The 24,156-nt window shown below is 40.2% G+C and overlaps 2 protein-coding genes across 3 annotated transcripts in view; both read right to left on the reverse strand.

Moving 5' to 3' along the window:
• LOC131243451 (ATP sulfurylase 2-like) overlaps positions 1-2,217 on the reverse strand; it is a 30,341-nt gene extending 28,124 nt beyond the window's left edge. Inside the window, exon 1 of the mRNA XM_058242823.1 lies at positions 1,537-2,217. Within this exon, the coding sequence (XP_058098806.1) occupies positions 1,537-2,087 (551 nt within the window). The 5' untranslated portion in view covers positions 2,088-2,217. The remainder of the gene's footprint in view (positions 1-1,536) is intronic.
• Positions 2,218-23,940: 21,723 nt separating this feature from the next.
• The window catches only part of LOC131243455 (uncharacterized), a 121,758-nt gene continuing 121,542 nt past the window's right edge, over positions 23,941-24,156 (reverse strand). For both annotated transcript variants that reach the window (XM_058242828.1, XM_058242829.1), the window contains one exon: positions 23,941-24,152. The gene's annotated coding sequence lies outside the window, so the exon portion shown is untranslated. The remainder of the gene's footprint in view (positions 24,153-24,156) is intronic.

Consider the following 24,156-nt stretch of genomic DNA (forward strand, 5'->3'; position numbering starts at 1 on the left):
GTATTACTTTTTTGGTACAAGTTGAAGGGAAATGAATGATTAATGAATTTTTAATCTTTTCTAATTTACTTATATTTTTTTCATTTGTTTTTATATGCATATTTTAAAATCAGAAAAAATCTTATGATTTACGAAACGATTTGCGATTCGATACTATTCAACCCCTTTTACGAAAACGATTTTGACAATATTTGTTACGGCCACCATTACCATTACAGGATACCATGAAAGTGGAAAATGGTGTTTCCCATAAATTTCCCATAGAGGAAGGCTTAACAAACAATGGAAGTGAGTTTCATTGCAATATCTTTTCATTGAAAACTTTTTTTTTTTGCAAACAATATTTCCTTTCCTTAAATCAGAAATTTAGTTCAGTAATAGTATCTGAGATTTTAGTCCTTGTCTTTTTATGATTGATTAATTGAATCTGAAATTTTAGTTGAGAACCTGAGATTGATTGAAACCTGCTTACTCGATGTGAGATCAATTAATGAAATCTGAAATATCTTGTTTAAGTTGATAAGTTCTTCCTTCAATTCGAGACAATAGTTGTTCATTTTGCTTGTAATCAATCTGAAGAATGTGCCAGTGGAAGGGATTTTAGACATAGAAATTGTCCAGACATCATGAATTTGTTATCACTTCCATATTTCCTAAGTATAGTGGTAAGTGTGTTGGGTATGAGAAAGGGAGGAAGAGAAAATCTTTGATACTCAGGCAAAGCATGGTGGGCGACACACACGCATTTAGAAATTACTTAGAAATTGCATTCCTAGCACACAACTAAGTCAAATTAAACTGTCCAAATTATGGTTTTCAGTCTAGATGCATCATAGACCAAAGCTTACACTTAATTGATCATCTGATTATCCGATTGGCGGACATCTAGTGGACGGTTAAAAATGAAAAATATCCAATAGTCCTATTACAACAAACAAGCATCCACAAATCAGATATTAGAATTATCTATCCAATCTGAGTTTGGGACTGTAACTTAACGAGGGTGGGTTCAACAATTCAGTCCGTTTAATTTGAGTTAAGAGATGACCCGTTACAATTTCTGACTGTGCTGCTTGAGTATCATATGACTCCTCAAGGGAGGAAATGGGTGTATAGATAGGTGATATGATATCCAAGAAGTAATGTGCTCATTCAACAAAGTAATGGGCTACTGCCGCAACCGTCCTAAAATATAAGAACTCAGCAGAATCATTCAAACAAACAAAGCACAATAAACATCTGATGTGGTACATTGTATATTGCTCCACTAGAATTATCAGCATTTATATTCTGGGCAGGACACACTATCCAGCGATCCATATCGCTTGTTCGGCGGGGCCCACAGTGGAAAGACTCTGATTTGTCCACTGTATTTCCTTCCTAACCACCCATCTCCAATCGAGTGGGCAGATAGTTAAGATCAAGCATCACCCATCCACTGCTAAGCATACAAAACGGATTTTGTTCGATCTCCTAAAGGTGGGCTTCACCTGTCCACAACAGATAGAGAGAGAGGGAGGGAGAGAGAGTACAAACCTCCGGAGAATACCGATGAGAACATCCTGCGGGCTGACCAACGCCACGTCTGACGACGTGCCAATCGCCTCCTTATCCCGATCATCGATAGCCAGCACGATTGGAAGCGACATGTTGACGACGGTCCCGTCCGCCAGCCTCAGGGAATTGAAATGCAAGCTCTGCAAGTACTCCTCCTCCCTCATGAACCCCCGTAGCGGGCTGGCCCACCCCTCGCTGATCACGTGGACCCACTCAAGATCGATCTTTCCGAGCCTCACCTTAGGCATCGACACTGCCTCCGCCCTCTTTGAAGCTCGGTCCTTCTCCGGCACGACGAGATCAACGAGGGATCCTCCGTCGGGGTCGATGAGTGAGCTCTTAATGACGGGAATGCCCTTAGAAGGAGAAGACATTGGGAGAGAGAAAGAGAGGGAGGGGGAGAGGGTTAGAGGGTTAAAATGGTAAATGGGGTGAGATGGGAGGATTCTGCAGTGGATTCTATTACTTGTTGGGGTGCTGACTGTGGAGCGTAGGTTGATAACGTGCGCACTGGGCGTGGTTAGCGCCATGGTAGGAAAGAGAAGGAGGGAGAGAGAGAGAGGGAGTCAGGGGCGTTTCACGATCCTCCAAATCGGGGGCAGCTGTCCGTTCTTCCGCCTCCAATGATAAAGGCGGTTTTATTGCTGTGGAGGAGATTTGAATTGGCAGGCATTAAAATACCAGGGCCACACGTTTCTTTGCGTCTATTTTATGAATGGCCTGGAGTGGTGTTTGCATGCTGGGCCCACCGCTCGTGATCTTTGACCAGGATGACTCCTGTCAGACGTAACTTGATCAGATGGAGAGTTGTTTGATACTCTGGCGGAGCTTGATGTTTCATACACAGGGACCCGGGCTTGAAATCCAAGCCCCGGCCGTAGATAGATCATCACCTAGAATACACATTGATTGAACGATCCCAATCTTTCATCGGTGGGACTTTTGTTTCTGAAATTGGTTAGATTTCTATTTAGATTGTCCACTGAATGTATTCTGGTCAGCCATTATAAAAAGTCAGATACGCCTCATTTTATATTTATAAAACAATACACTTTATTTGGACAGCTTAATTTAAATGTAACTTTGTCAGAGGATCCGTGTTTTTTTTGTTTTTTTGTTTTTTTTCTCATCAGTTTCACAACGTTTCACCTTGGGGATGATATGGCGGAGCCATCACAACGTTACATGTGGCAGGGTTACATAAATCAGGACCGTCCATCTTGTGGGCGGTATCATGGATGGCTTATCTTTTAAAATTGTGAGGCTTATTAAACAACGAATCCAGCCATTTACTTTTATGTCTTCTGAATTTTTTGGTTTTCTACCATTCCTTGAAAGGCGATTGATCAGACGGTAAGGATCATCCCATATATTTGTATTTTAAACCGTTTGCAATCCATAGTAGGGACAACTAGATGAACGGTCTCAAATGATAGTTGAATCCTCCAAGTGTAGTTTGAAGAGATGGCTATATCATGTTTCCATTCCACGCGCCCTACCGTATAATTTATGGTCCCGCATCGCACATTTTAAACGTGGGTATTTAATTTCGCCTTTTGAGCCCTGCTGTGGACGGTGGGTCCCACCTGGGACGTAATGCACGACAAAGAATCGTCATCAGAAGCATCAGATCAACGGTGCCTTTTAAATGGATGATGGTTTAAAGCAAAAGTTAACAGAGTAATGACCGCAGGAACGCCAGTTGCGTACTGCCAGCGTCAGAAGCGATGTGGGTGCAGACAGTGCTACGTCATGATATATGTATTCTATCCATGCCTTTACGCACCATTTTATAGCACGGGTCCAAAAATGAGGCATGTCAACTCTTATATGTACAGCACTCACGATTAAAAATTTCTTAAGAACCACGAAAGTTTTGGATTAAGTTGATATTTCTCTGTTTTCTATTCATCCGGGACTTAATTAATAGATTAGATAACAAATAAATATTACAGTGAAGCGTATAAAGTTTTTAACGATAGGCGAGTGTGGTCTACTAGATATTTAGATCTTCCTTAATTTTTAGATTATGCTATGAAAAAATAGACAGCCAAGTTCAATAAAACACATATATTATATGAGCCCACATAGTACTAGTCATAGCCACCTCGCTGCTTAAGGGTTGTTTGGCATCGTGGATTGGAGGGGATTTGAAAGGGTTCCAAATCCCCCGGGTATTTGGCAGAATAAAGTAATTGGGGGTTTCAAATCCAGAGGGTTTTAAATCCTCTCTGAGGGGTTTGTAATCTATGGTGAAAGCTTAGATTACACCTAAAATTATTTCAATAGTTGTAGGTGTAACATGTGTGTCATTATACTATCATTGTATTGGACACATGGCCCACTAATGATGATTAGCACCATTCAAACATTGTCCATGTAAATCAGCATTGTCTAGCACCATCCAAACATTGTTCATGTTAATCAACGATTAAAGATCGTTGATTAGTCACTCAGAATTGATCTTGTGCTTGCAGCTCATCCAAGTCTTGGAATTTCATCATTTCTAGCTAAGCATATATTTCAGCAGGCTTATCACAACCATTATGTCAAAAATTACATATCTCACTAATTATAGATATTAAAGTTGATTTAGTAATTAAATTCAAACCCCTATAAATAAACTTATGCATAAGTACTTTGGATTAAAGTTGATTCACACAATATGGTGTCAAACACACTAGGAGGATTGTAAATCTAGGAGTTCCAAATCCATGCTCCCAAATAGGCCCTTACGCTCAGCGTGTATTCAATCCGGACGCAGGCTGCATGAAGTTCATATGGTTGGAAGCAATGGGGCGGGGCATACAAAGATACCAGTAACAAATCCACTCCTTCCATCGGTCTTGTAATACTATAATCTAAAAATAAGGTATATCCAAAACTCATGTGGACCACACCACAAGAAACATTAGGAACAAAATCGTTGACAAATGGAACTATGTGCTATCAAACTCAAACTGTTTATAGGGTTATTAAAAATCAGATAAGCTACAGGCACAAATATTATACTGAAACAAAACTTCAGTCATTCTGCAAGGTTTCCAATAATAGGCCATTCAGTCCACAATGTTTCTTGTGGCGTGAGCCATGGGAGTTTTCAATCTGCCTTATTTTCTTAAATTTTATTTATTTATTTATTCATTTAGTTTTGGATTTATGTCTAATATAAACTAACATAAACAAAAGGAGGAGACGTCGCCCACAAATCTTAAGGGCCCTTTGAGCTTCTTGACACGCAAGCTTTGATAATCATGTCCATCCTAAAATATTTTTTAAAATGGTGTCAAACGACCATTTTCTTTAGAAGCTCGAGCTGCTGATCTTGACATATATTGATACACCATTATATAAAAGCTTGAGCTACAAGATCAAGTGGTGATTTGAAATCTCATTTAACCACGTAAAATATGCTTTTCTAATTTATTTTATGAAAAGGAGAAATTTTTTTATGTGAGATCTGAATTACTTAACTATGTCGGCCCAACGTTGTGACATGATCCGAACCATCAAATATAGGCTATCCATAGCACTTGATCTATACCAACTAAATGGTGGATCAAAATCGTCCAAATGCTGTGGATAATTAATCACTTGGTTATCTCACCCAACATGGCTACAGGGTACTGTCTTATGTGGGTCATCTATGACATTTGATCTAGACCATATAAATTGTGGATTAAAATCGTTCAAGTGCTATGGACAAACTTTCTATACTTGCATATCTGTAAAATAGAAATTTCTCTCGTCTCCATAAAATGAATAGCAAAATCATTGTTTTATGTGATCAATACTTAAATTTAATTATCAATATTTTTTTTAATAATTAACTAACTATAAAATATTTTATAAAAAATTTATTTAACAATACTTAAAAATAAATAAAAAATAAATATATAAACTGAGTCATTCAGCACGTTACAAAAATGGAAGCCTGTTCTATGTCAAAACCTCTTTTGGTTTTAGCCACTATTTCCATTAAGGGAAAAAAACGGCCCACGTCAGTAAGGAACAGATGCTTTCTCACTCAGCATAGACGTGTTTTGGGTACTGCCACGTAGGTACCTAGGTAAGGTGATCCAGACAATTGGTCTGCTGAGCCTCACCATGATTGGGCCATGTGCCAAATTTCTTTAGGATAAGAGAATACTAGGCTTTTAACTTATGGCCTCAAATTAGACGGCTACAGCAATCGTCCTCCAATTTTATTTAGAAAGGAAAAAAAAAAAAAAAAGCCTATGATCGGCAGCTGAGATCCTCTAGTTCATGAGATTTTTGTGGAACGGTTGATCCATAGAAGTATGCAAGGGACCAATCGTAAGGATTTGACGTAGAGCGCGTCACGAATAGTTTCATAGCCAAGATGGTTGATCAGAAAAGGCTTAGTAGACAACAGAAGTGATTCGGACCGTCAAACTTTAAATCCGGCCTATCTCGCAATTCAGAATGAGTTATTGGACATAAAATATATAAATTTGGAGTAGAACAACCTACTTTAGCTACCCAACCTTGCTATGTCGTAGAATAATTAGGAAACTAGCTTGATGAAGCAATACACTTAACTATTTTTTACCGATTGGGTACTAGTAGACGTCACAACTGTCTATAAATAGTAAGTTGTGAATTCTAGTAATTTTAGTTATAATATAATTTTGAAATATTTTACATTGCTTGGTATCCCTATTTAAAGGGTTGTGAACTCGTTTACTTCATTGATCAGTTAAATTACAAATTTTATTGAATGGATTTAAAAGATTTATATAATAGATTCAGGAGTTTTGGAGTAATTATTCTTGAGAAAGACAGTGATCCACCTCATCACGTTCATCCCTGCAACAGGATTACTCGACCAATGGCTCATTTGGGAAGCTGGAAAACCATGAAGCATTCCTCCACTTTTGGACACGGATCTAAGCAACGTGTCATTGACAAAACCCGCAACTTCTAGAATGGAGTGGTCCCTTTTCACGATAAAGTGCAAGTTGCATCCAAGAGCGTGCATTGGATGGAGCCCTGGGAATATTCCCGAGGGGCCCCACTCCATTAAAGAGTATGTTCATCCAACAATGTATTAAAATTTAGACCGTTAACATGCATTTGAGAAATCTAGCACTCGATAGTCCCAATTCCCAAACATTTGACAAGGAGGTACACCCGGTCGAGGATCGTGTTATCAGGACCGTTTATCTGATGGGCCACTGTGGATGTGAGCTATTGACCCATACTAGATGTTGTCCAGTTTTACAGGAATTTTGAAAGTTAAATGGGAACCACTGCTCTTAAATAAGCTCTTTTGCAGCCTACTTATCATTGTTTTTATCCAATTTGAGGAGCGGCTTAGGTGAGACATTGGATGGACCAAGGTAGGTGGGACTCTTGACTGTGGGGCTTACAGTGATATAAGTGTCTTAAATCCACACCATCCAACCATTTTTACATCTCATTTTAAAGCAAGAACCCAAAAATGAAGCTGAATCAAATCTTAGGTGGACCACACCAAAGGAAACAGTCAGTGATTGAATCCTCACCATTAAAAACTTCATGGATTCAACCAGAATGTTTATTTTCCATCGAACCTGTTGATAAGGTAAACAATTACATAGATGAAGAGACCACACAAATATCATCTTGATCCAAACCTTTCGTGGCCCACAAAAAACTTTTAATGGTTAATCACTATTGTTTCTGTACCATGGTTCATCTAGAATTTGGATCTGCTTCAATTTTTAGATCATATCTTGAAATGATTTTTCAATACAGTTGGACGGTGCGGATATAGTTTCATAGTCAGGAGTCCCACTCACCTCGGAGGATCTGAGGCCTCACCTAATCCACTCCCATCTATTTTATATAAAAATTTTATAGATAAAACTTACATTCTAACTAAGCTACTTAAAAGGTTGTCAAAATTTTATTATTTATGTAATGTTGACCTATCATTTGCAATGGATAGACATCAACCACAGATACAATGGATGTTGATTGAGACCTTGTTTAATAACGTGACGGATTTTGTTTGCGTGACTCACATAGGTATACAAGGTCACTTGCGTTAGCATTGGGAACCTATTTTTATGTATATGAGATCCACACCATCCATCAAGTGTGCCACTCCTTGTTTGGCTTCAACCCCAAAAATTAGGCTAATCCAAAGCTCAGGTGGACCACTCCATAAGGAGAAGTTGAGATGGAGATTTACACCATTAAAACCTCCCATATTTGGGAAACTGCTTCACGTACATGAGATCCACACCATCCATCAAGTGCATCACTCCTTGTTTGGTTTGGAGCCCAAAAATTAGGCCAATCCAAAACTCAAGGGGAACACTCCACAAGGAGTAATTGAGATGGGGATTTACACCATTAAAACCTCCCATATTGTTTATTTGGCCCACTGTGGTGTGTATATACCGTCAAATCAATTCATCTACATGGCCCATGAGGATAAAGGGACGCCTAAAAATAGCCCATCTCTCCAAAATTCATCGCTTAAACTTAGAGGTTTTAGCTATGATTTTACAATGTTCCTATCTTGTAGCCCAAGTGAGTTTTCGAATGACCTATTCTTGGGTTCTTAGGGTGAACATGAGGATACTTGATGGACGGTATGGATTCATGACTCGCCAGAGCAGATTCATTGAAAAAAGAAGAGGTGAGTATTGGCACAAGTGCCATTGGAGCACACGTGGGATCTGGCCCTATAATATATGGGACCATCAGTGGACAAGACTGGCCCATAAATCAATTCAATGCCCATATCTTTATATTTATAGCCTCTTTTTATAACTATACTGGATATAAAATTATATGGAAAGATATTTTAAACACAGTAACCCATTAATGCTTCTCTTCTCATTTGTGGAGCTGGCATAATCCACAATGATAAGGAAATTGTAAAAAAGGTTTTGTAAGGTCTACTATAATAATTATATAAAGTTTATAATATACATTTTTTGTACGGACTCAAGTTAGAATGTCATCTAGAAAATAAGTAAATTAATCCAAAGCTTGAATAAGCCACACCCCAAGTAAGCATATATAAAGCTAACCTAACATCATAAGTATAAGCATCATTCTCTCTTTTCCTACTGTATGTCGCTCACATCATTCTTACAATTTCTCCTAATTTTCTGCTCTTATTGCCTCCCATGCTCTCTCATCATCTCCTTACATGCATTGCATGTGCCACTTTCTAAATTCATGTTATATATAAGTAGCTTTGAACAAGGCAATTAGCTATGGGAGAGTTGTTAACTTTAAGATTTGAAAAGACAATGGAAGAAATTTGGACAAAGGAAAGTGCAGTGCATTACACCCTAGCAGATGCTTTTTGCCAACGCTCACCTGTTGAGAAGTCTACCCATCATTCCTCATCATTTTCTTTTCTTCTTTTCCTTAAGTAACTTGCACACTCTCTACCTTACTTGTAGCCTGCACTTACCATCTGTTTTAAAATACACACACACATATATATGAGTTAAAGTTTAAAAACATTTTTTATATTCAGAATGGATTCATGATGAAATTTAAGAGATATTTAGGTTCATTTTATGACTTTACCAGTAATTCATTTCTCCTCTCTCATTCTCTCTTTTGGTTCTATATTCTATACCTTCTTTTCTCCACATGTGCAGGAAGTGTGCCCTTATTAAGCTAGAAAAAGCTATTCTGATTAGTAAAGTATGGGACCATCTCTCCGGCAAATTCCACTTCCCCTTTCTCCCCCTCCAAATGCAAACCTAGATAATGGTGACTTGATTTCAGTAGTTGGTGTTTTAGGCCCTACTATATGTGTGTGTGTGTGTGTGTGTGTGTATCTTTTATCCATGTTGTTCATCCATTTTAAAAACCACAAGAAGCATTGGTAAACGCATTATTAAAAACTTCTTAAAAGCCACATAAATTTTGTATCAAGATGATATTTGTGTTTTCACTTCATGCATGTCTGTGTGACCTAATTAACAACTTAGATGATTGGCCCTATGAAAATTTTAATGGTGAGAATTCCATCACCACTTTTTCCAGTGGTGTAGTCTATTTGGGATTTGCGTTTGCCTTATTTTTTTGGCTCACGCCTTAAAATGAACTTTGAAAAGTAGATGGACACATCATGGTTGGGCTTACAGCACCAACCAGTACTGAAATTTAAATCTCGGTAGTGAAGAGGTCACCACCGAATCCAAGTCCAATTGACGTGTAGTCTTAAAAGTAGGGGTGTACATCGAGTTGAACCGAGTCAAGCTGGCCTCTGCTTGACTCGGCTTAGCCACTAGCTGACCTCAGCTCGAACTCGGCTCGGTTCAGTCAGCAGCTCAGGCCGAGTTCGAGCAAAGATTGAGCCGAGTTCGCCATTGAGGCATTTCCACAAACGCTTGGATTGCACCTTCAAAAGCTGTCTGTAAACAAAAGCAGTGATTTTACAAGTATTTTATCAAACACCTTCTAAGCAATATAAAAACCAAGAAAAAAATGGTAGTTGTTTCATGTATATACCTTTTTTGCCACTAGCCACACTTCGTTAAGTCATTTTATCAAACACTTAGTGAGCAACATCAATGGTAAAGTAACCGAGTTACTGAATTGGTTTGATCGGAGTTCGATTCGAGCTAGTTTTGATCCGAGTCGAGTTGAGCAGGAGTCTGCTCAAACTTGACTCGAACTCATTTTCAAGCTCAAAAAATCAGGCCGACTTAACTCGAGCTCAGCTTTGAGCCGAGTCGAATCAAGCTTTTTCAAGTGGAGCCGAGCTAGCTTGGTTCGTGTACACCCCTACTTAAAAAGCATACGTGTTCAAGTGTGGGACCCCGTGATGACTAATCTAACTGTACAAGTGTAATTAATGTGGATTATCAATTTCATGCCAACTAGAATAATTTGGATTGTCGGTTTAAACTGACTCCTTGAGTCACAATAATCAAAGGTGAGGCCTACATGATAGATGGTCTGGATCAACCAGTGAAACTTTCCCAAAGTACGTAATAAATTTTAGTCATTAATTTATTTTTTAGCTAATGGTTAAACGGTTATTATCATATTATCAAATTAATTGCTGAGAGTCAATGTATAATAAAAGTAGGGCCCACGTTATGGACAATTCAGATAAACTATTTTAACTTTTACAGTAAATTGATCTGGACCATTCAATCTCTGAGCCATTGATTAAATGGTTACGATCATCCTGTCAAACTATTCTTAGTAGTCACGTCAATAGCCGCCTAATCAAAGTGATTCCTGGTAGGCGCATGATTGCTCTCTGATATGAAGCTGCGTGTGTGACTTGCTTAGGGCCTGTTTGGGAGCGTGGATTTGGAACCCCCTGGATTCGCAACCCTCAGGATTGGAAACCCCCTGGATTGGCAATCCTCTCGGTGTGTTTGGTACCCTTGAGTGTGAATCAACTTTAATTCAAAAATACCTATACATGGTATATTCAGGGGAGTTTGAATTTAATTACTAAATCAACTTTAATATCCCCAATTAGTGAGATATATAATTTTTGACACTATAGTTGTGATAAGCCCGCTAAAATATATATTTTGTCTAAAAGTGATGAAATTCCAAATCTTAGATGGACCGCAAGCACAAGATCACGTCTGAGTGACTAACTAACGATTTTTAATCGTTGATTGATATGGACAATGTTTGGACGGTGCTGGACAATATTTGGACAGTGCTGATCTACATGAACAATGTTTGGACGGTGCTGATCATCGTTAGTGGGCCATGTGCCCAATAGAATGATAGTCTACAGTGACATACATTTATACATGCAACTATTCAAATGATTTTAGGTGTAATCCAAGCTCTCCCCTTGGATTACAAACCCCCTCAAAGAGGGGGTTGGAAACCCACTGGATTGGCAATCCCCAGTTGCTTTATGCTGCCAAATAACCATGGGGATTTGAAACCCCCTCTAATCCTCTCCAATCCCCTCCAATCCAATGCGCCAAACAACCCCTTAGGGCCCGTTTGGCCGGTCGGATTGGAAGGGATTGGATGGTATTGGAATGGATTGTAAGTTAAATCCCGGGATTGGCCGGGCGTGCCAAACAAAGTCGGTGATCTGATCCCAATCCCATGGATCTCAAGACAATCCACTGACAACACCATCATTGCCTTTAAATCCCATCCAATCCATCCTAATCCGTTCAAATTTGCCTGGGTCGTGTTTGGTTCGAGGGATTGGAAGGGATGGGAAGGTTTAATCCCAGGATTGGCCGGGCGCGCCAAACAGACTGGATATAGAAATTCAGGGATATAGCAATCCCATGGATCTCAAGACAATCCAGTGACAACACCATCATTACCTAGAAATCCATGCCATCCACCCTAATACCATTCAATCCCTTCCAATCCACTAGGCCAAACGGGCCCTTAGATACATACATTGTCAGCCGACCTAATGCCACGTGGGTGGAACTTTCAGGAAACGGATTGGCTACTCCCCATGACACTAGCCAATGGTTGATGGTCGGTGATATGTGGCCCTATCAAGATGTATGTGTTTCATCTATGCTGTCCATCTATTTTTACGAATCATTTTACATTAGGAGACTAAAAATGAGGTATATCCCAATCTCAAGTGGACCACATTACAGGAAACAGTGTTGAATGAGTTTCGACCATTAAAAACATTTCGGAGGCCATAAAATTTTTGGATCAAGCTGATTTTTGTTTTTTCCCTTCATCTGGGCCTGTATGACCTAATCAACAGATTGGATGTCAAATAAACAGTGCATTAGGCCTTAGGAGGATTTTAATGGTGGATATCCAGTCACTATTTTTTTTCATGTGATGTGATCTATCTGAGATTTATATCCCTCTCATTTTTGGTAACGAGCCCTAAAATGATATGTAAAAATGGATGAACGAAATGTATGAAACACATACATCATGGTGGGGCCCACAGACCACCGACCACCGGCCACGGGGCTGGTGTCAGGGGGAGTAGCCAATCCGTTTCCGAACTTTCATAAGATGCAGCTGCTTCCTCAGGTACGCTGCCTCTCATTCACCTCCCCGCTCAGAAATGACGATGATCGAAATCTGATAAAGGCCCCACCAAAGAGGACGTGGATTGCCTACCAAGTAACTCAATACGTGTGTGGGGACAACCGTGGTGTACGTGGCTTATCTACACTGTCCATTCATTGTATCTGTTCATTTTAGCACATGAACCCAAAATTGAAGCCTATCTAAAGCTCAAGTGGATCACACCACGGAAAAAAGTGAGGATAATGACGTTGATGCCTGCTTAGGGCCCATAGTGATATTTATTTGTCATTCAATTCATAAGATATTAGATGGATGACGGGAAAACCCAAATATCAGCTTAGATCCAACAGTTACATAGGCCCAAGAAGTTTCAACAAAACACTTTCAATTCTCAGTGTTTCATTGCAGTGTAGTCCACTTGAGCTTTGAATATGCTTTAATTTTGGGTTCATTTCCTGAGATGACCTGAAAAATGGATGGATGGCATGGATAAGACACATACATCATGGTGGGCCCCTCAGAGCTGAGTAACTCAGTGCCGCCTCCAAGTCCTACCATAGGAAACAATTAGGATGGAGCCCACGTGTAGGGCCCACCATGGTGTCTATATTTCAATCAATCCATTAATCTAGCTTTCCTTATCAAGATGAAAGCATTCCCCAAAAAAAAAAAAACTCTATTGCAAAATTTATGCCGCACTAAATTTAGAGGTTTTGTGTAGGTCCACATGAGTGTTGAATCAGCCAAATTATTTAAATTGGGGCCAAACAAAGGATGTTGTATTGTAAACACTCTAAGTTAATGGAGTTTTAATTGATGGTTGGTCAACCAAACCCTAATTATAGAAGCCTAAATCTTAATAACCTCAATCCTAAATCCTAGAGTCAACCCATTCAACCCAGGGATGACCTAGTAAGCCCAATCACAAACCTTAGGAACCTAAAACCTTAAAACTTTGAGTTAGCTCGGCGAGTCAACTCACTCAATCAGCCTACCCCATTAACTCATTTAGTTAAGTTCAAAACCAAGCCCAATCAGAGAAATATGTAAAACCTCAAAGCAATAACCTTTAAAACGCCTTCACACAGTTAGAGGAGGCAGCGTGTCAAAGCAAGAAGTCCAAGTGGGGACCGATGACTCGGCCACATGGCACTCCTCTTTGGGATGGTGTCCCTCAAGCATATGGAGTTCTCCTTTATCAAACTACAAGTGTGCGGTTGAAGTGTATTTACTTTAATACCTATTTCCTTACACAAAATTACACCTTTACTATCTTATCCAACCCAAGAAATGATGTCATGTGGCAATCTCCAATTACAACCCTTCAACCACCTTTTGCTCTTAGGATCATCAGGAATTACAAGAAAACTGAATTGATAGGCTATAAAAAGCCCCCTCCCCTTCTCATTTCAAGCACACACCACATCTAGAAGCATTAGAAATTTAGAAAGAGTCCCTACTACATCCAGTACATCCTAGTCCATTCCTCCACCAATGAGAGTAAGAGTGAGAGGAAGTGCCCAGCCCTAGTCTAGACTAGCCTAGCCAAGCCAAATCCAAGCCTCCTAAGTCATCTAAGTTCAAATCTCAGTCAATCAATCTAGCCTTACGACACTACCTTTCATCTAACCATTCAAGCTTCAACTAATTTCATTAAATTAGATCATTAGCACTGTGCAACATTCATTCCCTTCTTAACCCCCTTGCTCCTCATATATATTAGCATTACATTGCATTTTATCATTTTTTTACATCTAAATAGTAGGCGTATGCTCTAAGGCTTGTCGATATAATCGAATCCTACCCATCAAAAACCTTAGCCAGTTAACCGTCGTTTTGACATATACATTACATTATATCGTTTTCTCATATCTGACTAGTGAGCATATGCTCTAAGGCTTGCCGATATAATCAAAGTAGGTTCACCAGAAACTGTAGCGAGTTAGCCGTCGTTTATCATAGGCATCAATACAACATTAAGTATCTCATACATATATACTTTATACCCCGCACTTGATCATTTCGACATATGCTCTGCGGCTTACCGATATAATCAGATCTTGCCCATTAGAGACTCAGATCGATCAATCACCATTGCATCGCATTACATCTTCTGCACGTGAGAACAAGTCACATTCCTTATAAATTAGTCAGATATTGTGACGTAAAGACCGTACATCCATACGAGAAGAGTAGGTGCCTAATACCTTTCCTCTTTGTAACCACGGTCCCTTACTCGAAATCTCTGTAACATAAACTCACTAGTCATCTTAGGGTTAAGGATATTTGGTTCTCAATCTTTAAGCATTTCTATAAGGTTTAACTGATTGTAGGATCATAATAATTGGTTAGTAGCGACTTTGGTCAAATATAATATCATTTTACCTCAAATGAAAGCTCTCAAGCAACACATAGTGAAAAGAGGGAGTCAATCTCCCATCCTCTTGGGAAATCCGGCCTCCAGCATCCACAGAATGACGACTCCACTAGGGAGGAACTAGCCACACTAGTATCGACCCAACTTGAAAAGCAAGATCTTACAAATTCCTTATGAATACCAAGTTCTCGCACATTTGTATCAACATTCATACTAAAAGGGAAAAAATGCACCTCTGCGAGTTAAGCATCTTTGAAAAAGTCTCCATTATCGCAGCATAATCTGCACTAGATCTCAAGTAGCAATAGATCACCATGAGGAAGATGTTCAACCCTTTCACGTGCTCGATCTCGCAGAAACCGCACCAATAGCCTGTATTCAGGAATTGACACAACACATGAAAGCAATGCAAGACATGTACTGCCAATTCATGCAAACACAAGTTGTCGCAGTCAACAACGAAGTTGGTTTGGTTCAATAACAACAACAATTAGCTCACGAGCTCTTTCTAGCCTCCAATTCAAATCAAGCACAATCGTCGGACTCTGCATAAGGCCACCGACACCAACCAATGCATCCCTCAACCACGAGGCACTTATTTCAATACCCTCTTACAGTCGGTAGTCAATCTCAAAACAATCCCACTACTAGGATTTCTAGTCAATTCCAGAATAGGCTCGCAGTTAGGGCTTCCAATCAATTTCTAGCACATCCCACAACAGAGATTTCCAATCATTTTCAAACCGATCCTGCAAAAAGGATCTCCAATCAATTTTAGGGGCTTCTAACCAATTTTTAGCTTAGTTTCAAACTGATCCTGGAGACCCTCCAATCAATTTCAAGACACCTTCACAGTCGAGGCTTCCAACCAATTTTTAGCTTAATTTCAAACTGATCCTGTAAACAGGATCTCTACTTAATTTTTAGCACATTTTCAAACCAATCTTGCAAATCGGGTCTCTAGTCAATATTTAGCACATCCCGTAACAGGGATTTTAAGCAATTTTAAATAGAAGCTTCCCCAACCGGAAGCCCTAGAGCAACATTGGCGAATACCCACAACGGAGGTTAGTGTCAAGCCTAGTTCAACCAGCGGGACGTGGTGAATACCCAACAAGGGGGTCACTTCCCATCATCTCAGTCTCCTCCGAACGGGAGTACTTTTCAATTTCAATTTCCCACTAATGGGAATATGGTTACATTCTAAGAAACTCCCCCTCACGGGATCCATAGGATCGAAGAATGTAACACCCTGAAATTCGGGGGTCGACCATAACTCAGCTCCCGAGTTTCAAAACATCACTTATGCAACATATGCAATAATGAATGTATGTTGTCTGTATGAGTGAATAAAACATGGAATAGATTAAGCCAAACTGCAAATATAATTCAGGGATAAGTGAAAGACGCAAGCGGAAGACTTAAAGAAATATATGTGAACATGTGCAAGTCCCTGTGATATGTATGCTCTGCCAGGTCATAATTACAAGTGTTTGTTTTCAAAATATAAGTATCAAAATGAAATCATCTATTACAAAGAAAACTCAGAATCCCCGTGGATCAGGACACGGCTCACATGAACCCGCCTGAGAACTGCATAAAAGAAAACGCGTCCTCGTCATCCTTATACTCCTGCTCTACCTCAGGGGTCGCGTCATCATCTGCATCTAAGACAGAGTCTGGTTGGTGTTGAAACACCGTCCCAGAATGTGGGAATGAGTGACCAACTCAGTGGAACTATACAGTAAAAGTTAACATATTATTAAATCAATCAAGCAGTAATGATAAGGCAATACAATCAAACACGTCCTAATTACTCTTGTTAATGCAAGGATGTATGTAGAAATGATGCATGCTCTCGCCTGTACTCCCTCAACGTCTTCATCTTACAGTAAGCATGACAACCTCCCGCAGTGCCAACGACGCCAAAGCACATGCAATGCGGTGCATGAACATGATTACCAAGTTGTTATTAGTCCTTTTCATACAGCAGGATTGAGAAGCTAAGGTACCTTCCTCATATCAATTTTCCAAACAGTGATCCATTCTAGGGTCGTCAGTCCTAGACAATCTCATTCGATCATATGGTTTTAGGTCGCTGCAAAGGGCTCGTCACCAATTAATGCATGCATACCATACCTTAGTTACTACCCTAAGGCTCGTCGCCTCAATGCAGTATCAAGGTATGCTCGAGGTCACTACAAAGGACTCGTCACCAATCAATGTAGGCCGACAGCACGAATATAGTGTCTCATACCACCACAATCGGCTCACGAGTCTGGTGTGCTCACTGGTCACCACGGGGAGGCTCGTCACCCCAGCGTAGGCCAACAGCTCGACCACGGTGTCCCATACCACCATGCCCGGCTCATGAGTCTTAGCGGATCAAGGTACAATGGTTAACAGGATTGCATTGGTAAGTTTGGTACCCTAGATTCAAGCAATAGCATCCATATATGGTGTACATCCACCAGGACAATTGGGTTACTTGACGAGCTCCACTAGCACGAGCGCACGTTGAGTTGAACGACATAGAGTGCGCAAACACTCCGTGTGGCCGAACCACTGCCGACAACCCTAATACGACTTGGTTTCGTCAAACACGTCCTACGTGGCGAAAACAACCTCGGCCACGAACTCAAGGTTTGTTACCGATTCCCTGGACTATTTCATAGTCCCAAACATCTTCAATTATATCAGATATTCATACTAACAATTGAGAACAGTAATGGAGTAACAATTCTAATCATACAGTATGTGAGCATTTGATGAATATCAACTTAACATGGATTTACACATAAGTAGTACTTGAAGTTAAACAATAAAGAATATAAATTGCATGTAGGAAATCATATACACCAATAGGATAGTTGAGAATCTCTTCTCTACGCCCATAAACAGGATAATATATTACACACTTGATCATTCAGACATTTCTACAAACACTTAGTCTACATATTCCAACATACATAACGTATGTCGGTGATAACACACATTTGGACAATTCCTTTCGCCAAGGAGTTGACACACATACAACTAGCATAAATACACGACAATTAATCATGGCAAACACATGTTCGTATTTCATACGTATACGATACTTTCTACATATACAAGGAATACACAAATCTCAATATAGCTCATATATATCAGGAACGCAATATAAACATTGCATTTGGCATGTGAAATTGCACCCACAACAATAATAAACCATTACCCGACATTAAAAGCCTTAAAAACCATAACCTATACGAATATAGTCCGCACCTTAAACCAGAAAATACGCAACAGATCTGATTCAGACGATAAGTCTTCGTCAACGGCGACTAGAAAACCTAAGGCATGAATAAAAATGAGCTACATCAATACTTAGACTATTCTAAGCTTTAAAACAGGTTAAGGTTTGATTGACTTACCCAAGAATGAACTTAGAATCGCCAGAATAACGATTCAGAAGTGATGGTTTAGGGACGTAGAGTAACAGGGAAGAATCTCAAGATGATTCACCAACTTCTCTCACTTTCTCTCTCTTTTCCTCTCTCTCTCTTAGCTAGGGTTAGAAAATTCATATGGAATTGAGAGTGAGGGTTTTAAGGTCTTTATATAGGCCTAAAATTGATGAAAATAGTCCCAGGACCAAGGTATACTTAGGTTATAACCAAATCGGGTCTATTTCGGTCCAACGGAGCACTCCTGGTGGTCCCTTTTTCATGTGCGGTCGGACTTAAGCTCACTGACCATGGATCTAGGTTAGGCTGAGTTTTTGTACCGATCGAATTTACAGATCAACCGTGACGGACCAATCTCAATTCAACGGTCACTGAAACTCGATCAGGTCCACCGGCACTATGACATGCCTGAGCCATCTTCCCTGATCTGAGGGTAAATTTGGGTCAAAATCCAACGGTCAGAAAGCTTAGAATCGGCGCGCAAACAACACGACTCAGATTTCATAAATTCATATTTAATTTCTCACCTTTCTCACACTCTTTACTCCGGACTCAAGCAAATCGACTCAGAACATCATCTGGTCTCGATTTTTGAGGTGATGGTCAAGCCCAACAAGGTGATCATAATTGTCTAAGATCATCGCTATCGGACTTTCGACGCGCGGTTCAGGTCCGATACAAATTTTCCAAGTACTCCCGAGAGTATCTGGATTTAGCGTTGAATCCTATATTTCAGGATAACATAGCGCTAACGATTCTACAGGTTTTGGGTCCTGCAGATCAAATTTAAAGTGATTAGTGCTAATTTCACAAGTAATTGAGTTTAGCGCTAATTAACCCACATATAACTTCTAAAGAATTTGAGGTAGTACTCGGGTTTTTGCACAAAATTTTTCGGATCATTACAAAGAAACTGATCACTATGCCAAAGAAGCGGAACATATATTGCCGCGAGAGACGTTAGTCCATCAAACGAGCCGCACAGAAATAAAGGAGTTACAAGAGCAGCTCCAAACTATTCAAAATCAGCTTCAGAGACAGTAAGGTTTCAATCTCCCCTTTACAAAGTATAGGGACTTATGTCCCTTTCCAGATGCATAAGTACCTCAAAACTACGAGGTACCCAAATTGAAGAGATACGATGGCAGCAAATATCCACGACACATCTCAAAACATTTTGTGTGGAACTAAACGCAGTGGCAGGGAATGATAGAGCGCTCATTCGTCTATTCCAAAAATCTCTGAAGGGTGTGCCTTGGACTGGTACACTTCATTGGATTGTCACTGAATCATGACCTGGGAGCAGATCTCGCAAGCATTTGTCAACAGATTTGCCTATAACCTCAACATGGCTTCTAGAAGAGCAAACTTGGCAGTCTTGAGACAAAAAGGCAATGAAACATTATCTGCATGTGTAGGGTGATGGCGAGCAATGGCCATCAAAATGCGTACCCCAATTGACGACGATGAACAAATCTTCATGATCATCCATTCAACAAATTCGAGCATCTCTGGATATCTGATATCGCATCTCTATGCGAACTTCGCGCAACTCATCCGTACTGGAGAGCAAGTAGATGTAACAATACACGCGGGGACGATCACCCCATGGCCTCATCAGGCTGCTCTAGTCAAACGGAACAATGTCGAAGGAAGACCCATAGGAAATGGGAACGGAAACGGTAACGGATCCGCCCATCACTCGGTAGAAGCAAACAACATCATTGCTACAACTCAAGGCACCCATCATGCATCTCAACAATGGCACTAGCATTACCATCCTGAGCATCAACAATAGAAATGTCAACCACCTCCTCCATCGCGGCAAAATCCACAACCACAACATCAATAGCAGTCAAGGAAAATGTCCAATACCCCCATCATAACAGGCAGGTGAATAGGGATTTTAGAAGATTCACTCTGCTCACACAAACATACAGCCAAATCATGGCAATGTTGGTAAAGAAACAACTCATTACTTCCCTACAACTCAGACCACCTCTAATTCCTCTACTAATGAACTACAATGAGAACGAATATTGCGCATTCCACCACAATCGAGGTCACTCGACGAAGAGATGCTTCTCCCTAAGGCATGCAATCCAAGATCTCATCGATAGCTGAAAGATCTCCATCTCAACTCATGGGACTGCTCCAGTGGCTCCCACAAAAATCCTCCAGAATCCCTTGCCACAATATTAAACAGATCCCAACTCATCGGGCAATCCAGCCATCAACTTCGTCGAAAAGGAAAGTATCAATCGTTTCTTCATTCCTCCACGGTCTATCCACGTCATATCAGGAGACCACTCAAATGCATCACTAGGCTTGCAAAGGGCACCCCAAACCCCTCTCCCAGCAGCCGAACCGGTGATCCTTCAAGGGAGGAATGCTCCACATTTCCCATCACAGTCCCATATCAACAATCAACTGTGGGATCCCGTAATATTGGAAGGCGCACCCTCCAACTTCAAACTAGTCATCATGTAAGGGGCACCCCCAAGTCACAAGCTGGTAGTATTGGAAGGAGAACCCTTAGCATACGAGCCAATAGTCTTACAATAAGCATCAGGAGCAATCACCAACGGGCTGCTAAGGGCACCTTTCAACATGACCATCAGATAGCTCACGAAAAGAGGTCTCCATGGCAGCATTCGACCCTTCTTCATTCCATGGCAGCATTCGACCGTAAGTGCTGCCAAGCCAAGGCCTAACTCTCATATCATTTATAAAGACAAACCTCATGATATCCCATTCAGCATAGGCAATAGAGTGGTCCTACAAGCAAGAGCTCCATACGAGGAAAAAACAGTGATCATCCTGGCAGCACCGGTACAACTCTCAGCCCAACCAGTGACGCTTGAGGGAAAAGAGCCTCTAAGGACTCTAGCAAGAGTTTAGACTGGCTTTTAAAGCGTGATGGATTTTTATTTGTATTTTTGAGGTTATTTATTTATTTTTTTATTTTTAATTGACTTATGTTTAGTTTGGATTTAGCAAAAATTTCGGGGCCAACTAAAACTTAGTTTAGCTTGGGTAATAGTAAGGCTTGGTTTGACTAAGTAATGTCTAAGGCTTGGTTTGGCTCATGTAATGGAGATTGGAGGTTTAAGAAACAATTATATCACGTATTTGTCAAGTTGCTAGCCTGAACAAGGTGTCTACACACTTGTGCAGGAGAGTTCAGTTCACGTTGGGAGAGATTTTGAGCTGAAACTTGTTGGCGAGCCTGACTCAGTTAGACTCGTTGAATCGACTTGATATGAATCATCATGTCTCGACAGAGTCCCTCACTTAGCCAACTACTCTTTTTTGTACCCAAAAATAATAATAATGATAACAAGCGTGACAGGCAAACAACAACCCTCTTACTATGAGATTATTACCAGTCCACCAGATATTGCATGTGTGTGTGTTTTTTTTTTTCTAGTTATTTTATTGACTTTATCTCTTTCCAGCAACTTTAAAATTTCTTGGGATTTTTACCTAAAAATTCATCCCCAGAGACATGAAAGTGCAAAAGGTTTTCTCAGAAGCTGAATTACTAGAATGCCCATGCCCTTGATTATTTTTCTTTTTATGAAGTGGTTAAAGTGTAGAATTGTGGGGACAACACGGTAATGCGTAACCTGTACAATCTATGTGAACCCACCATAATAATGATCAGACAAACCAAAAATCTGGCCATCAAATCATCTAATGGGCTGCATTGGTGAAAACTGTTTTCAATTGGGTGGTCCATTTTATGATTAAATCGTCCAAATTTTTTGTTCGTTTGATGATCATGTTGGGTTTCATCATCCCCATTGGACAAGTTAAATGCCATAAACATACGACAATTCTCAACATTTTGGCTTTTCAACGAAAAAAAAAATTAGGAAGCATTTTGGTCATTTCATGCTTCCAAAAGCACCTCCTGTAATGTGATTATTGAAAGAATCATTTGGTAAAATGAGAAATACTTAGTAATATTGTGGTAAAAAAATCCCACATTTCTTCACCACAAAAAATTTCAATTAATTGTTAAAATAATGAGTCGAACAGCTAGTCCTCAAGTGAAGTCGAGTCTTCCAGTTTTTTTTTTTTTTTTTGGAACTATGGTTTAACATACACACATGAATTTGGATGAGGTTTTCTCCAGGGGCAGCTCTGGACTTGAGGATACTAGGAGTTTCTAAATCAATTGAAAAAAGGGTTTCAATAATGATGAGAATCTGTGGATTCTGTTAGTGAAAGGGAGGGTTGTTTGACTGTTTGGAGAACCTCACTACTAATTTGGAGTGCAAGCTTAAGATGCGTATTCCTTTGTAAAGATAGAAGATGCACGGCCTATCAACATCTCAAGTAGAGCTGTGTTAATCCCATGCGTGTTCGCAATAAAGCTCATGTACACAGCCACACACTTGCAGACAGTAGACACCCTACCTGACCATATAGGGTCACTGAAGACATTTGATCAGGCTAGAATCATGACGGTCCACTTCTCAAAATTATCCAGACCACCCAAACCAACATCCATTGCCAAAATAACAGAAAAATTAAATTCCTACCCCTTGCACGCCTCATTATAATTTTTTTATTTTTTTATTTTCATTGACCCTTTTAAGCCCAGAGAACACCTAAGAATGAATGATGAGTAATGGAAAATGGATTTCTGCCCACAGAGCACTCTGTGCATACAACTTCATTATGAAATCATTACCCTCTCTCCTTTCTTACCTTTATCATGCTTACCACCCCCAATTCCTAATAACTACCCGTAGGCCCCGGGAGTTAGGTGGGACAGCCGGATAGGACATGGATAACAATCAAAATACCTACAGAAGACGTGCGATATTGAAGAAGACCCAGCAGCAGGAGTGTCTCTTTATAGGTGCATATCAAGGGTGCGATCATTATCCCACCTGTTACAGCCTTAGGTTGAACTGAGCCATTCATGCTCTCTGTCTTACCATGTAGAAGCTAATGTCATATAAGCATGCTTCATTGATGATCCTGACATTTGAATCTTGGATTTGCATATGAACCATTAAATGTTTATCTTCATACAGAATCGCCCGTTCAAGAAATGTTTCTTACCATATGCCAGGTAGCATAGAATCCAAAACTAAGCTAAGTGTGCAACTTGGGCACATTGGGTTGGGTTGTGAGTCGACCCGAGCCCAACCTAACTTCAGGCAACCTGACCCAACACAAATTCTAACCTGAGAACCTGAACCGAAATTACTTTATACTCAACCCAAACCAACCAGACCCAACCCACGTGATTATTCCCAACCTTACCTAAGCTGACCCGAAAGTGCTCAACCTGAGCCCAACCCATTTTCAGATTGGGCTGGCATTTTACAACCCAAACCCAACCTGATGACCTTCACGGCCTCACCGAACTCAGGTAGGATTAATAGGGTTCTGGTTGAACCAGACCTAAGTTGCAGCACCATGAACTCGGCGGGTGAAAACAAGCCACCTTGCGGTACTGTGGTGAGGGGCACCAAACCCTTTAAACAAGATGCCTTGGCATCATAAGTTTATAGGTGGTACAAGAGCATGAGTTTGCACATATCGAAGTAATGACCTTTGCGTGAAACAGAGATCATTATAGGGATGATGCATTCAAGATCTAGACCATTCATCAAGTGGGACCCAGGAAGCATGTCCTAGGCCCAATAGTCAGGGTAGTCCATTAATTGTAACAGTTTTTTTCTAAACGGTCCATTTCATCGTGCAAAAGGCCCACCTGGCATTCCCTGCCCTCAGCTTGCACTTCATCTCCCCTGT

Source organism: Magnolia sinica, chromosome 4 (assembly GCF_029962835.1).
Source record: "Magnolia sinica isolate HGM2019 chromosome 4, MsV1, whole genome shotgun sequence".
Lineage (NCBI taxonomy): Eukaryota > Viridiplantae > Streptophyta > Magnoliopsida > Magnoliales > Magnoliaceae > Magnolia > Magnolia sinica.